The 16,092-nt window shown below is 43.5% G+C and overlaps 1 protein-coding gene across 1 annotated transcript; it reads right to left on the bottom strand.

The window, feature by feature from the left end:
• Positions 1–5,143: 5,143 nt before the first annotated feature.
• On the bottom strand, positions 5,144–6,544 carry LOC132387170 (muscarinic acetylcholine receptor M2-like). Its single transcript, XM_059959518.1, has one exon. It carries the CDS (start codon positions 6,542–6,544, stop codon positions 5,144–5,146), a length of 1,401 nt encoding a protein of 466 aa, XP_059815501.1.
• Positions 6,545–16,092: the final 9,548 nt, after the last annotated feature.

Genomic DNA, 16,092 nt, shown 5'->3' with positions numbered 1-16,092 from the left:
TGTCTACAACATAGTCTGCAACACAGGGATTGCTGCACACACAAATGCCACATTGCTACCAGACAAAACTGTAAACGAGCAAGCAACTGTTGAGTTGCAACAAAGATTCTACTGCCCACACCAGCCAGAAGAAGCTCTCCAATACACAGCAGTAGCAAACAGGGAAAAGTTGAAGGGGAACACGAGGGGAAACTTTTTTTCACTCAGAAAGTTCTTTGAGTGGGAAAGGAGCTGCCAGCTCAAGGGGTACATGAAAGCTCAATTTGAATATTTAAGAGAAGTTTGGATGGGTTCATGGATGGTAGAGGTATGGAGGGCTATGGTCCTGGTGCAGGTCGATGGGAGTAGGAAGTTTAAATTGTGCGGTCCCCCCTCGATGGGCTGAATGGTCTGTTTCTGTGCTGTACTTTTTGATAATTCTATGTCCCGAATTCTGCTGTGTGTCTCACAGTCTTCCCTTTCCAGGGGTTCTGCATTTGTTAACCATTTCCGTGTCAAGCAGCTAGACGCTAAGAGAAAGTTGTGGTGAGGGTTGTGGTTCAGAAGCAGAAGGGGAACAAGAAGAAAGAGAAAAAGAAGCAGCATGCTTGGCCAGGTTGAGTGCTCCTCCATTTCAGTACCAATTCGTTCAACTGCAGCGGTAAAACACATCCTCATTCACTATTCTACAAAAACGTGTTTAGCTGCAACATGAAATACAAACCAATACAAACTAAATATTCCAAACCGGTTTTATCAATCCAATCTTGGCACTTTTTTACCCTTATTGTCTTTACCTATGTGGATGGCGACAGAATCGCTCCAGTGGTCAGCTGGAGCAGACAGAGGCTAACAGCACAAGTCCGTCACCATAAAAATCTAACTTACTTATCCAAAGATAGGTAAGAAGGTAGAAAACAAAATTTCCTTGACAGAAGTCGTCTTAAGTAAATAATACTGACGCACATATGTGGAGACGAAATAGAGTTTGTGAGGAAGGAAATACAGTTGTCTGCTGATGGAGACGCCTCCCTCTTCCTTATTAGGAAGAGAGAAAACCTGCGATATGTCGAAGACTGGCTGAAACTTGAAGTCTTTGGGGTAACTGCAAGTCTGTGTCTTTGCTATTGTTTTGCTCACACTTGACTGCTTGGTGGCGGCGCAAATTATTTTTTTTTTGTCGTTGGGGGAGGGGGGATTATTGCTTGCAACTGCTTATGCACGGGAGGGGTTCTTTGGTCTTCTCGTGTTTAACTGTCGTTTATTCTCTGGGGCACTTTTTTGTTTTGGTGGATTTTTCCTAACAAAGCATTTCAGGATGTATATTGCATGCATTCCTCTGACATTAAATTAGACCTTTGAAACTTTGATGGAATTATTGAAGAAAGTTGGGAGCAGATTCATGCAGAGCAAAATCAACGGTAGTACTGGCTGGGCTGAATGTAAGGAACATTAGTGAAGGAGACTGCAAATGGCTTTGGTGTGCAATTGTCGGTCTATAAGGCTGTCTCTGAGCTGTACCCTCCCTTCAAGATTGGCATCATTTCTGATGAGAAGGGCCCCTGATTATCCTGTGAGGCTTGGATATCCCTTCTTATAATGACAAGACAACTGGTAGAATGAAAATGGTGGGATAATGAATGCAGTCTTTACTGCACAATGCCACTGCTGCTCCCTCCACATGACAGTCCAGCTACCCTAGCCCTGTGAACGAGATGAGATTGCTATATTGCTACAACATCCTGTCATTGCTTTCGAACATTATTATTCTCACCATGTTGGCCACATCCTGAGTTTAGACAGTGAAAATCTGAGCTTTCACATCACACACATACACTTGGTTGGCGTTTGCCTCTGCTGCATCAGGATTTGAGATATGAGTTGCAAGGCACTGGGTCATCAACCCAAAATGAAATTATTCAGCACTTCTGTGAATCAGTGGATGGGCTCCAATCTCTTTGCAAGGTTAATGTGCATTCCTCTATGCTCTTTGACATTGCTCACATGTTTTCTGGAATCAGGAATTTCACTCGTCTAACATTCTTAACAGTGAAAGTCATTACTTAAATCCACTTTTCTCGAAACTTTCTGTGACCTACTGAATGAATCGTACATCCGCAGCCCAAGGTGCAGGCCGCTTGCCCAGAGTTACTCCACATGCAAAGGTACACCGCTGACCCCATTTCTAAACAATGCACTCGATTTTATTACTGACTGAGTGAGTCGGTGCCATCATTTAAATTCCTTTTCATCACCACTTTACGAGAGTGTGATTCTTGGACAGCTGAAATGGACTAACTGAAAGAAGAGATAGTGAGAGATTTGAAAGTGGGAGGGGAGGAGACATCCGACATGATAGGAGAAGACAGGATGGGGAGGGGATAAAGCTCAGAGCTGGAAAGTTGATTGGCAAAAGGGATACCAGGCTGTAAAAGGGAGAGGATCAGGAGATGAGAGGCTGGAAAAAAAGAAATGGGCAGTGGAGCCCTGGAGAGAGATGGAGAGCAGGCAAGGAGTATTGTTTGAGGGACAGAGAGAGAGAAATGAGATAGTGAAAGAAAAAAAGGGGAAATAAATAAATGAATAAACAAACAAATAAATGAATAAATAGATAGACAGATAAATAGAGATAGATAGATAGATAGATACATAGATAGATAGATAGATAGATAGATAGATAGATAGATAGATAGATAGATAGATAGATAGATAGACAGATAGATAGATAGAGAGATAGAGATAGATAATTAAGCGGATAGATAGATAAACGAATGAATGAATAAGGGATGGAGTAAGAAGGGGAGGAGGGGCATTAACGATGTTAGAGAAATCAATCTTCATGCCATCAAGTTGGAGGCTACCCTGATGGAATATAAGGTGTTATTCCTCCAACCTGAGTGTTGTCTCATCTTGACAGTAGACGATGCGTGGATAGACATATCAGAATGGGAATGGGACGTGGAATTAAAAGCTATGGCCACTGGGACATCCTGCTTCCTCTGGCGGACAGAGCGTCGGCGTTCAGTGAAACGGTCTCCCAGTCTGCGTCGGTTCTCGGCAATATATAGAAGGCCGCACTGGGAGCACCCCACCACCAAGTACATCTTTCCGCAACCCCCCCCCCCCCCACCAAGTTTCTGTTTTCCGCAGAGATCCCTCCCCATGCGATTCCCTTGTCCATTCATACACCCTATCAATTCCCACAGATCTCCCTCCCTGCACTTATCATTGTAAGCGGAACAAGTGCTACACCTGCTCTTATACCTCCTCCATCGCAATCATTCATGGCCGCAGACAGTCCTTCCAGGTGAGGCGAAAATTCATCTGTGAGTCGACCTGTGTGGCAAAATGCGTCCGGTGCTCCCGATGCGGCCGCTGCCTGTTCTCGTGCTTTTCCGTGTGTCTCTTCCTGTCCTTTGCCTCGCACAGCCGAGGAGTATCTCGCCCAGCTCGGTGCTGGAGGTCCCTCGTCCTGTGTTGGAGTCCCTTGTCCCGTCCATGTGCCTCTTCCTGTCCTTATACATCGCGCAACCCAGGGCAACATGCCCCAGCCCGGTGCTGGAGTTCCTCCGCCCAGTCCTGGAGTCTCACGTCCAGTCCGTTAACCACGCCACAACCTGAGGCCGCGTCTTGTCCTCGCCTAGATCCGGGGCCCAAGCCCGAGTCAAGACCCAGGATTCGGGTGCATGTCCAGTCTCGGGCTCGGAGCCCTAGCCCAGACTACAAGTTCCAAGTTCCACGTCCGGGTCCCTTGTTCCTAGTCCAAGTCCTAGAGCAGGCCCGAAATCCTAGTCTCGTCCAGGGCCTGTGTTAATATCCAGCGTCATGTATTCCTGTCTTCCCTTGCTTTCTTGACACACCTAGCTCTGTTCCTAGTCCCTCAGTGGCTGTGCCATTCATTTAGGTCCGCCACCAACGCCCCCCCCCCCCTATACCAAGTGATTAAGATTTGAAGCAACCTATCAGAACTACTAACTAAAAGGTAATGTAGTGGGTATCCATTAGAAGCACAAAGTTATTAAAAGTACAAAATACAATTTTTGATACTGAGTAATGTTATAAAAATGAACATTACCCCTTAAATGTGCCTATGTTTAATTTTATAATTCTGTCTAATGGCATTTATTGGAGCATTGGTTAATTGGAGCAGCCGCTTTTTTTGGACAATAAATGAAAAAAAAAATCAAAAATAAATGAATTTCTCTGTTTATTTGGGAAAATATTCCACTTATTTGGGCAGGAATCTGTTGCCAAACAGGTCCTAACTAGCGTCAGTCACATGTAAGTATGCGGCCATTATACACTACGCCGTAATTAAAGCAACCATTTTAAGTGGCTTCACTTGTGTGTTCGTATTCAAAAAGCAGTGATTATTGTCTTTGATCGTAGGCAAATGATAAACAGTAAGACAATTTGGAACTGTTTTGCTCACTGCGGTTTCAAGCATTCAGGCTTGCGGATGCCAGAGACGGCTGGGGAGAAGTTAAGCGATTTCAAATCTTCATCTAGTTCGGTACTATGATTAGTTTAAATGTATCAGCAATCATCTGGAATGTTACAATTAAAATAAGGATTTGGAGGTTCCAATCATCGATAGCACTGTTTGAAAGCTGTCCACAATCTGCACTTGGTGTCTCTGATGATATTCCTTATTTACAGTCAATCAAAAGAACACGTCAGTGTACACTTATTGATCTCCACCATAATAATTAGGAACTAATACAGTTTTATATACCGTAGTGATTTTTGTTGTGTTCTAATTTATTCAGTATTTCCTCTAAATACATAGTTTGTTACTTATTCAAAAGGTAGTTTGTCTATTTCCATGAAGCTTTGGCTCATTAGTGCAGCCGTTTAATCGGGCCAAAATGTACAATTCCCAGTGTGCCCCAATTAACTGGAACGCACTATACTTGAAACTTAGGCAGATTCATTTACGATTTCACACAGAAACTTTATAATAAACAGCACACTCGTCAATTAAACAAAAATTAGAAATTCATTGGACATAACTCAAGAGTGCTTTCACCGTATTACATATAATGACTAATTGAGCCATACCTTGGCGTGTTGAACATTTTACTTACATACATTTGTGATAAACATTTTGAATGTCATCTATAAGATGTGTAAAATGTTCATGGAGATGAGCTTGCTGTTGATTTTATCTTGTTGCACCAATGTTTTTATATTGACAGAAGAGAAGATGTTTGAAGGTTTTCTTGAAGGTAGCATTGCATAGTGCATAGCAGGCTGGGTTGAGAGTACTGTTGATGTAACAGAGCCAGTATCCAATAGTCCATAAAGTGTTAGGAACGCAGACTGAACATAACGTGTTAATGAGTACCATGACACTGTATGGGGTCCAGGTAATGATACATGCCAGCAGAATAGCCAAGATGGTCCTGGTCACCTTATTCTCCCGGGTTACAGCTCCCTTCTTTTTCTCAGCAGGGGTCTTTGTCATTTTAATGATGTTGTGGGCTGCGGTAAGCTCTCTGGCTTTACCATTCTTGGTGCTGTTTTCTGACACCACTTCAACTGTGGTAGCACAGTAGTCACTCTTTTGGGATTTCGTGATGACCTTTATGCTGGAGCTTCCGTTGCTAAAATGTCTTTGTGTGGTGGAGACATTTGTGCTCTCATCCATCTTTCCTTCCTCCTTCTGGATAGAAGGGACGACACTGAGGGAAGTCGAGGGATTTGAGACCACCTTTTCCTCTTCTTGGCCGCAATGATTCGTCATTACTTCACCAGCTGCCTTGCCATTTTGTACTTTGACATTCTGCAACCCTTCAGGTGCACTTGAAATGTTGTTATTCGGTTTCATTGTTTTGCCTCGCACTGGACTGGGAGAAATGGTGCCTTTGTTTGACTCTGTCTCCTTCTTATCCTTCTTGATCCGACTCTTGCTAGCACGGGATATGTGCACATACAAAATAGTCATGGTAATAACCGGTAGATAGAAGGATGCTATTCCAGTGCCAAAAGTGGCAACTGGATTTGAGAAGAATTGTACATGACACTCACCCACTTCAACTGTCCGCCCACCTACAATGAACTGCCAGAAGAGAATGGCAGGGCCCCACAGGATAAATGACAGCACCCAAGCAGCTGCAATCATCATCCGTGCCATCTTGGTGGTTCTCTTCACAGGGTAGCTGAGAGGCTTTGTCACACAGAAGTATCGGTCAAAGCTGATGATAAGAAGGTTCATGACAGATGCATAACTAACAACATAATCTAGAGCCAGCCATAAATCACACACCACTGGGCCCATGGGCCAGTAGCCAAAGACGATGTAAATGGTGTAAAGGTTCATGGAGAACACACCAACAATCAAATCAGCAGAGGCTAAGCTGAAAATAAAATAGTTGTTAATTGTTTGTAGCTGTCTATTCACTTTGATAGAAAGCATAACCAGAATGTTTCCGATAATGGTCACCAGACTCAAAGATAATGTTACAATCACAATGAAGATTACTTCAACTGTTTTGTAAGCGCTCCCTCTTTCAATGTATGTTCGGTTGCTGAGAGATGAATTTGTCTGCGTTAAATTAGACATCCTTTCCCTCTGAGTTAGCATTGAAGCGGCCTAAACGTAGAAAATAGTAGAAAAAGGAGAAATATTAGCAAACAAGCAATAAAGGATTTCTAATTGAAGTCTCACCAACAAGAACACAGAAGACCATTTGCTGAAAAAAAACTTCAAGATTATTGCTGAGGGACTTACTTATAAACAGGAATCACAGAGATAATTTTTGTACGTACAATTAATTATGAATTAATAGTTAATTGCTAGTACCTAAACGAATGAAGATGATGCCCGACATTGTAAACATGTTTTCATTAGATTGGTCCACCTTTATGCACTTAAAATGATGGAAAACCTCAGATCCCATTGTTCCCATATGTGCACGTACCTTCAAAGCAAAAACTATATGAATAATAGAAATCCCAGAAAGGACGCAAGAAAAAAAGATGCACAGGATCATCCATCTTCTATAGCGTGAACAGCCATCCAATCTCATAAACTTGCAGTCAAAAGTTGCAATGAAGCAAAGTACCGGAAGGAGAGAAGAATCTGGGATTGAGTTACGTCAGATCAACAGCATGTGTTTCAAAACATAATGCTAAGGAACCATGTTATTGGTGGTTTAACATTGTTGATTTCCCCTAGTTATGAAACCCATGAGAAAGCTAAAAAACGGTGGTCTAATTTTCTTGAAACTAATAGTCTAAGAGGGGAAGTTATGACTTGTAGAAAAATGATAGTTGATACCTGAAGCTAAGGGGCACCAATATCCTTGTGGGCAGGTTTGCTGGAGATGTGGAGGATAGTTTAAACTAATTAGGCAGGGAGGATGGGACCTGGAATTTTAGGTCTGAAGGCGGGGCAGTTGGTAAACAAGTAAATGCAGTGTGTAGTGAGACTGTGAGGAAGGACAGGCAGGTGATAGGGCAAAGTTGCAGTCACTGGGATGATTTGAAGTCTAACATGGTGGCAAAGTCGAAGAGGTTAAAGAATGTATGTCATAATTGAAAGCTCACTGTACAGTATGTGGAATGAGGTTGAGGTTAGAGTTTGCAGATATGATATCACTGAATCGTTGCTGAAAGAAAATCATAGTTGGGAGATTAACGTCAAAAGACAGATTGTATAGAAAGGACAGGCAGATTGGTAAAGGGGATGGAATGGCTTTGTTAGTAAAGAATTGAATCAGATCCTTAGAAATAGGAAAAAATTGAATTAAAAGATGGAGAATTCTTGTGAGTAATGGAGAAACTGCAAGGGTAAAAAAAGACCCTGATGGGGGTTATATCCAGGCCTTCCAACAGTGGCCTAAAGGTGGGGTACAACTTACAACAGGAGACAGAAGGGGCGTGTAAATTTGAAAATATTACAATAGTCGTGGGGTTTTTCAATATTCAGGTTGATTGATAAATTCAGGTTGGTGTCGAAGCCCAAGAGATGAAATTTGTAGAAAGCGTACACGTTGGGGTTCTGAAAAACCGCTTGTGGTTGAGGCCACCAGGCGAAAGGCAATTTTGGATTGAGTGCAGTGTTATGAACCAGATTTCATTGGAGTGATTAAGGTAAAGGAACCCTTACGAGTCAGGCATCATAATATGATAAATTCACTCTGGAGTTTGGGAGGGAGAAAATAAAGTCAGATATATTAGTAATTTAGTGGAAAAAAAAGGAACACTGTAACAGAAGCATGAGAGAGGAGCTGGCCAAATTTAACTGGAAGGGGCAGTTCCAGGGATTACAGCAGAACAGCAATGGTTGGTGTATCTGAGAGCAATTCAGAAGGCGCCGGATAGATACATCCTCAAGTATTCTAAAGGGAGTATTAGGTAACAGTGGCTGACAACCGAAGTCAAAAACAGCGTAGAGGGAAAAAAAGAGAACAAATAATACAGTAAAAATTGTGGGAAGTTAGAGGATTGTGATGTATTTACAAAGCTAACAATAATTTATAAAGAGAGATCTGAACATAAGAGCCAATAATATGATGATACCAAAACAATTAATTCAAAAATATAAAAAGTAAAGGAGAGACGAGAGTGGATATCGGACCACTGGAAAATGATGCTGGCGAGATATTAATGGGGGAACAGAAATGGCAGACAAACTTAATACATATTTTCTGCATGTCCTCACTGTGAAAGACACTAGGAGTTTGTCAAAAAATCCAAAAGTATCGGAGGCAGAATTAAGTGCTGCTGCTATTACTAAGAAGAAGGTGCTTTGGAGGTTGAAAGTTTGAATGCTAGGTAAGTCACCTGGACCAGATGTACTACACTCTCGGGTTCTAAAAGAGGTAGCGGCGGATGTCGTTGAGGCATTAGTCAAGATCTTTCAAGAATTATTAGGTTCTAGAATGGCTCTGGAGTATTGGAAAAAAGCAAATATCTCTCCACACTTTAAGGGAGCGAGGCAAATGAAATAGAATTATTAGCCAGTCATCCTGACTTCAGTAGTTGGAGGTATTGGGGTCATTATTAAGAATGATGTTTTGGTGTAGTTGGAGGCACATGGTAAAGCAGGCAAAGTCAGAATGGTTTCCTTCAGGGGAAATCATGCCTAACAAATCTGTTGGAATTCGTTGAGGAAAGAACAAGCAGGATAGACAACAGAAAATCTGTGGATGTTGATTAATAGGAGTTTCAGAAGGGCTTTGACAAGGTGCCGCACATGTGTCTGCTTAGCAAATTAAGAGCCCATGGCATTACAGGAAAGATACTAGTATAGATAGAAGGTTGGTTAACTGGCAGAAGAGAAGGATTGAGAATAAGAGGTCTTTTCTGTTTTTTTCTGCAGTCTATAGGTAGTGTTCCACTGGGGTCTTTGTCGGAGCCGGTTCTTTTCATGTTATCTGTCAATGATTTGGGTGACTGAATTGATGGCTTTACGACAAGTTTCAGTATTACACAAAAATATAAGAGTAAGGATGTAATCCTGGGGCATTATAACCATTGGTCATACCACACTTGGAGCACTGTGAGCAGATTTGGGCCCATTATCTAAGAAAAGATCTGTTGGCATTGGAGAGGGTCTATAGAGATCCATGGGAAAAAAGTGTTTATCAATGAGGAGAATTTGATGGTGCAGGGCCTGTACTCTCTTGAGTTTAGAAGAATGAAGGCGGATCTCATTGAAACCTATCGAATATTGAACTGCCTAGATAGAGAGGATTTGGAGAGGATGTTTCTGATACTGGGGGAGACTAATTTTTTTAATTAGTTTCCGGTATGCTCAGTTATTTGCAGCTTGAAAACATTTTTTCTCAATTTTCGTTACAGCTCTGACAGATTTGTGATATTTATACAATTATTTTACATCAGCAAAATCACAAAATGCTGGATGAACTCAGCAGAGATTTGCCAGACCATTGTGTGTGTTGCTTTGGATTTCCAACATCTGCAGATGTTCTCGTCTTTTTTTCTACATCAGCAACGTGTTCATTTGTTCGTTGCTTTCTCTGTTCGTATCTATGTTTCGTTTGTGTGTGTGTGTGTGTGTGTGTGTGTGTGTGTGTGTGTGTGTGTGTGTGTGTGTGTGTGTGTGTGTGTCTGTGTGTGTGTGTGTGTGTGTGTGTGTGTGTGTGTGTGTGTGTGTGTGTGTGTGTGTGTGTGTGTGTTTGTATCTGGCCAGGAAGATGTTGAAGCACTGAAGGGCAATTCAAAATTGGAAACCGCAGGGGCAGAAGTTCGGTGTCGGTCGGGCGGTGTCGGTGCACCTCGTTTACAGATGTACAATTAATCAGCAAATCCCTGAAATCTGTAAATGTGACTGCTCCGAGATGAAGTCAGTCTTTGTCATTAGAGCTCCCGCATTATTTCCTGCAGATGAATCACTGTTTAGATAACGCCGAAGAATTGTTGGTGTAGTTGTCTTCAGTCGGCCGAATACTTGCATCAGAGACAATGAATTTAAATTAAAGTGTTTGTTCTAGTAGCTGTAATGAAGAAAGTTAGTCAATGGTGCAACCGTATCTCAGGAGACCGATACTTTGTATAAATCAGCGCCGTTTTGACGAAATCAGCTCAAAGTGTCTGCCCGAGCTGTGGATTCGGGAGCAACAGAATTCATACATTCTCACTGAAATGGATTGTTCTCTCATCTGGCAGATAGAGGAAGTCTACTGTCCTTTTATTTCAGCCTTTGGAATTCCCGGTAGGCCACAGTGTCACCTGCCGTTGGTGAGAATTGAAGTTTAATTATAAAATTGTGATCGCTTTTGTCGCTGGTTTCCACTGTCACCTGTCCAGTCCGGTTTTCTGCATTTCAGGAATGGAATGGAAACACCGGGAATGTGTATTCTGGGATACGGATCGAAAACAAACTGCTGCAGGAATTTAGCGAATCGACCAACATCTGTGGAATTGAACAGGTTGCACAGCGTTCTTCCAGCTGTTGGTGTTCAATAATTTGATGTTCGTGTTTCTGTGCTTTGGTCATGTAGCAGATGCCCTGTATTTGAAAATACAGGATTTGCACAGCCCGCTGAGACTAAACGAATTGATTGTCTACAGTTGTACTTGTACGGTTGTCTGAGTTACGTGCAACAATAAAACTATCTTTTGGTAGTAACAATTTAGCCAATGTGAGGAATAATTTTCTCAACTTGCTTTTCCTTGTCTCTCATCCAGCGAACTTGGTGGCGATTGTGATCCTGTGCCGGGGAAAGTGCGGTCTCTCCAAATGTGTCACTCGCTACCTGGTGGGAATGGCAGTGGCCGATCTCCTGGTCGTTATCTCGGATCCGCTGCTGGGGTGGACTGCATCGTTTTATTTTCCCCGATCATTCATTTTCATCACTCCTGTGTGCAGTCTCGGTGAATGGCTTGTATTTGCGAGCACTGCGACCTCTGCCTGGCTGACTGTCGCTTTCATTGTCGATCGATTTGTGACCATTTGCTACGAGAAGCTGAAAGCAAAATATTGCACCGAGAGAACGGCGGCTGTGGTTATCGGGACAGTGAGTGTGCTGGCCAGTTTGGGGAGTGTCCCGTGGGGCTTTATATCCGAGTCTATGGTACCAATTGATAGTGTTCCCTGGTATTGTGCTCTTACATCTAGTTTCGAAAAGTATCCCGCATGGGCTGCATTTAAATTGTTTTACAACATTTTAACCCCTTGTGCCCCATTCTTTCTGATTTTGCTGTTCAATATACTGACTGTCAGGCGGATTCTAGCGGCCAGTCGAACACGTAAGGGGCTCCGGGGACAAAAGAGTGGAGAGACTGATACGGACAGGGAGACAGCGAACCGTCATAAATCTGTCATTTTGCTATTCAGCATATCCGGTAGTTTCACATTGTTGTGGGTAACAGAAGTGGCATTTTATATCTATCAAAGAATTTCAATGAGTTTTGTTTATTCTGTCCCGGACCCCTGTTACATCGCAGAAGATATTTCAGCGATGCTACAGGTTCTCAGTTCCTGCACCAAAACTTGTATTTACGGACTGACTCAGAGCAAATTCAGAGAGGAACTGAAGAATGTGGTGAAGTACCCGTTGAATCGGATTTTTATGAAGAGAGAAGACAAACAATGTGATGAACAGTGATACAAATCAAACATGAGAAAATCTCTTAGATCCTCGAAATCCATAAACAACATGCATAAACTCAGAGTCCTGATGAATGGTGTACGCCTCTGTTTATTCTTTCCCGTAGAATTTTCCTTTGCATAAAATCTCCCTCTCTTATTAAATTGAAAGGTCAGGCGAGCCTGTTACCCCTGCTTCTCGGTTTTGACAACACCGCCTGATCCCCGAGTATAATATCGTCTGCATGAAACCCTCCTGCTCCTGTCGTGACCCGTCTTAACGGACACGCTCTTGTTCTCCTCCTTCCCATTCTTCTCCTTTTCATTCCCTCTGCCACTTTCAACTGTCTTCCAGCTAGTGAACTTTAACTGATCTTTAGAACACAAAACACCGTACGGTAAGAATACAGATACTACTACAGCCGTTGCTAGAGCGGATGATGCACGGCTTCACAACATCTATCACGATACCGCAAAGGCACATACCTTTATGACCGCTGTCAGCAATTGAACTGTTATTGAGCGCCGGGAGGGAGCGCAACAGAGAACCGAAGAGAAGGACGGCAGGCGACTAAGAGAGAGACAAATAGAGCGAATTATATCAGCAAGTTGGCATGGCGATATTCTCAGACGTGTGGATAACAAGGAGGAGGAGACATAGATCAAAAAGCAATAAGGTGTTTAAATCCTTCGGGGATTTAGTCAATGAGGCGACCGACACGCATGCAGGCAAACATTCAGTAAAAAAAAAATTCTTCATGGTCAGCACAGACATAGTGAGCTGGAGGATAGGGCCAATCTCTAAAACAATCTATCTCTCTTTCCCTCTTCCCACAGTCAATCTTCCGGGACCCCAACCACGGTCTCCCGCTCCCACAGGTCACTCCCCCTAACACCCCCACCCCCCGGATCGCTCTCTGCACTAGCTCTCTTCGCTCCTACTCTCCCTTTCTCTTAGTTTTACTCCATTTTCTCTCCCCCGGTCTCCCTGCCTGCTCAGCATCTCTCTCCCAGTCTCTCTCCCTCTCCCAAATCGGCTTCGCTCGCACTGGTCTCGCTTGCACTCCCCCGTGTCTTTCGCTGTCCCCAGTGTTTTCCCCCATTCCCACTCACTATAATCTGGTTCTCCCCGTCTCCCTCTCACCCCTGCCTCTTCTCTTCCAGTTTCATTCCCCGTCTTCCTCACATCTCTCTCCCCGATTCTCATTCTCCCAGCCGCTCTCTCCACCATCGCTCTCTCCCCGTCTCTCTCATCCCGTTATCCCACTCTCTTCCATTCTCTCCGCCTCGATCACTCAATGTCTGCCATTCACACTCCCCTAGTCTCTCTCCCTCAGTCTCTCGCCGTCTGTCTTTTATCCTCCCCAAAGTCTTCCCGGGTACTGCTGAGCATTAAAGCAATTGCCAGTGATTCTTCATTGTTACCTTTTTATAAATACTCTTGCCGTACCAGAATTTAGAAAAGGTGAGGAAAGGAAATTCATTTCCAGTTGCAGGCACTGACTTTTACTTACAGCCACTAAACAAGATTGACTGCTAACGTCACAGAGGCCTTCCTGGCGGTTATCCTTCTCCGGCGATTTTATTTGTCAGGCAGCCTGGCCAAGACTGTGTCTTCAAATTGTCCCACCCTTCCTAAATGAACTGCATTGAGCTCAGAGCTATTATCACAACGATGTTTCTATGAGGCCTACATGATTCCTGTGGAGTTATATATGTGTGTTTACTTTTCCGATGGCCCAGTCCAATTGGGAGCGAGACAGGAGGCAATTCTCAGTCCTGTGAGTGCGATTACGAGTGAGTGAGTTCGAGGGCTTTCTGATTTTGTCCTGCTGCCAGTTGAATTGGGACTCAGAGAGGAGGCTGCTCCCGGGACCTTGAGCGTGATTAAGACTAAAGCTGCTCTCACGTTCTTGCAGAGTTTTCCTGCCGCCAATTAGAAAGGAAAAATAAAAATGAACCAGGGACACACGGAGAAGCCATTGTGTAATTGGGCCCTTGTTGTCCATTCGTTCCTGCCCACTGATTCCCCCCCCCGGCACATATCATTGTGAACAAAACAAGTGCTACATCTAGCCCCACCAATTAGGGACCCAAACAGTCCTTTCAAATCAGGCGACACTCTGTACGGTGCTCCGGATGTGGCCTCCTGTAAAACGGCGAGACCAGTTCGCCGAGCACCTACGCTCTGCCCGCCAGAACCAGCGGCATCACCCAAATGAATTCTACTTCTCATTTTGAATCTGATATGTCTATCCATGGTCTCCTCAACTTCCGGGATCTGGTCACACTTAGGGTGGAGGAACAATACCATATTTTCTGTTTTGGTAGCCACAGAGCTGAGTGTCGATTTTCCAAACTCCCACTTCACCATTTCCCATTTCCTTGCCCCTCTCTGATGTTATGTCCTTGTCCGCCCATCCCCTCCCTCTGGTGCTCCTCGTTCACCCATCTTTTTTTTTCCATTGTCCCTTTCACCAATCAAATCCCAGCTCTTTGCTTCATCCTGGTTTCACCTATCGCCTGGTGTCTCACTCTCCCCTCTCCGCACCTATCAAATCTACTCAACCTTTCTTCTCCAGTCTTGCCGAAGAGTTTTACCCGAAAAGTCGACTAATTTTATCTTCCATAGATTCTGCCTGATCTGCTGAGTTTCTCCAGCATTTTCTCTGTGTGTTGCTCGGATTCCCAGCATCTGTAGATGTTCTTTAGCCAGAATGGAGAGGCTTCATCAAGAACAAGCTTTGTCGAGCAACTATCGGATCAGTTTATTCTTCATTATTCCTCTGTTAGTACGGATGGTCCCGGTGCAGATGTGTTTCCCTTTTATGAGATGTTGATATTCCGTGGTATTCTCCCGGATAATGGCATCTTCAGCAGGTGCACCGAGCGGCATTTCTTCATGGAAATCAATAAGGAACTGGAATTGCAGCTTGAGGATCGTCAGGTCTTAAGGGACACTGAGGAGGTGAAAGATAAGGGCTGCAAGGAGATAGTAACCACAAAGGAGGCATAAACCTGAGTGGGTGTCTGGAGCTTGTAGGAAATGAGCAGCCAGTGTATATTACAACCGTGATCCACCTCAATAATAGTATACCACTTTGGAGACTGTGTGGAGGGACGAGCTAGCAGTGTCGCCACAACGATCGGGTCTCTATGTCTCTGAATCTGACACATTTGCTCAGATGGGAAGGGGATGGTGGTGTGAGAGAAGGGGGATGCAGTTGGGATCGGGAATTTCATTGTGAGAGATGTAGACATGAGATTCAGTGGATTCATTGGAAACACTGAGATAGTGTGCTCGCTCAGAGGTATCAGGGTTACAGGTGAATATGAGAGGGGTACGGGTAACTGACTGATCGGTCGGAGGATAGGACAGTAGGTAAGCAAGCATAGGGAGTGTTTAATGAGACTGTCAGGAAGGACAGACAGGTGACAGGGCAAAACCACAAGAGTGGAACAAGATCGAAAAGGGTGATTAATACAGGAGTGAAGGTGTTATAATGGAATGCAAGCAATAAACGAAATTCTCTCTCTCTCTCTGTCTGTCGCTCTCCCTCTCTCGCTCTGTTGTGGACTGTCGTTTATCTTTTCCCTTTTTCCCACTTCATGAGCCTTCGTTTTACTAGTTTCCCGGGAGTTATGTATTACCCGATCAGAATCTGTACCATCTTATCTCTTGGAAACGTTGGACTTGATACAACACTTAGAAACAGGACAACACGTCTATATGGAATAAATTATGATTTCCGTATCTAGCGTCGGGAAAGTGCGTCTATGGACATGTACTGTCTATAAACGTACTCACGCTGATTTGTAAAACATCACTGTACAATGGTCTTTGCTGTACTCACGCAAAACATTCCCACTTTATAGACTGAAAAAAGGTCTAACAAAGATCGATATTTTTTGTTACATGTCTTGTCATATGGCAAAGAGGAATCAAATTTAACTCTTTCCTCACACCAGTGCAAAATTCATTGTATTAGAACGAAGGGATAGAGCATGCGTTTGCGACGTAGGTAAGGATTCGTTGATTGATTTATTGATTA

This window comes from Hypanus sabinus, unplaced genomic scaffold (genome assembly GCF_030144855.1).
Source record: "Hypanus sabinus isolate sHypSab1 unplaced genomic scaffold, sHypSab1.hap1 scaffold_1588, whole genome shotgun sequence".
In the NCBI taxonomy this organism is placed as follows: domain Eukaryota; kingdom Metazoa; phylum Chordata; class Chondrichthyes; order Myliobatiformes; family Dasyatidae; genus Hypanus; species Hypanus sabinus.
The sequence above is the reverse complement of the archived record's forward strand: the minus strand, read 5'-3'. Positions and strand labels throughout refer to the sequence as shown.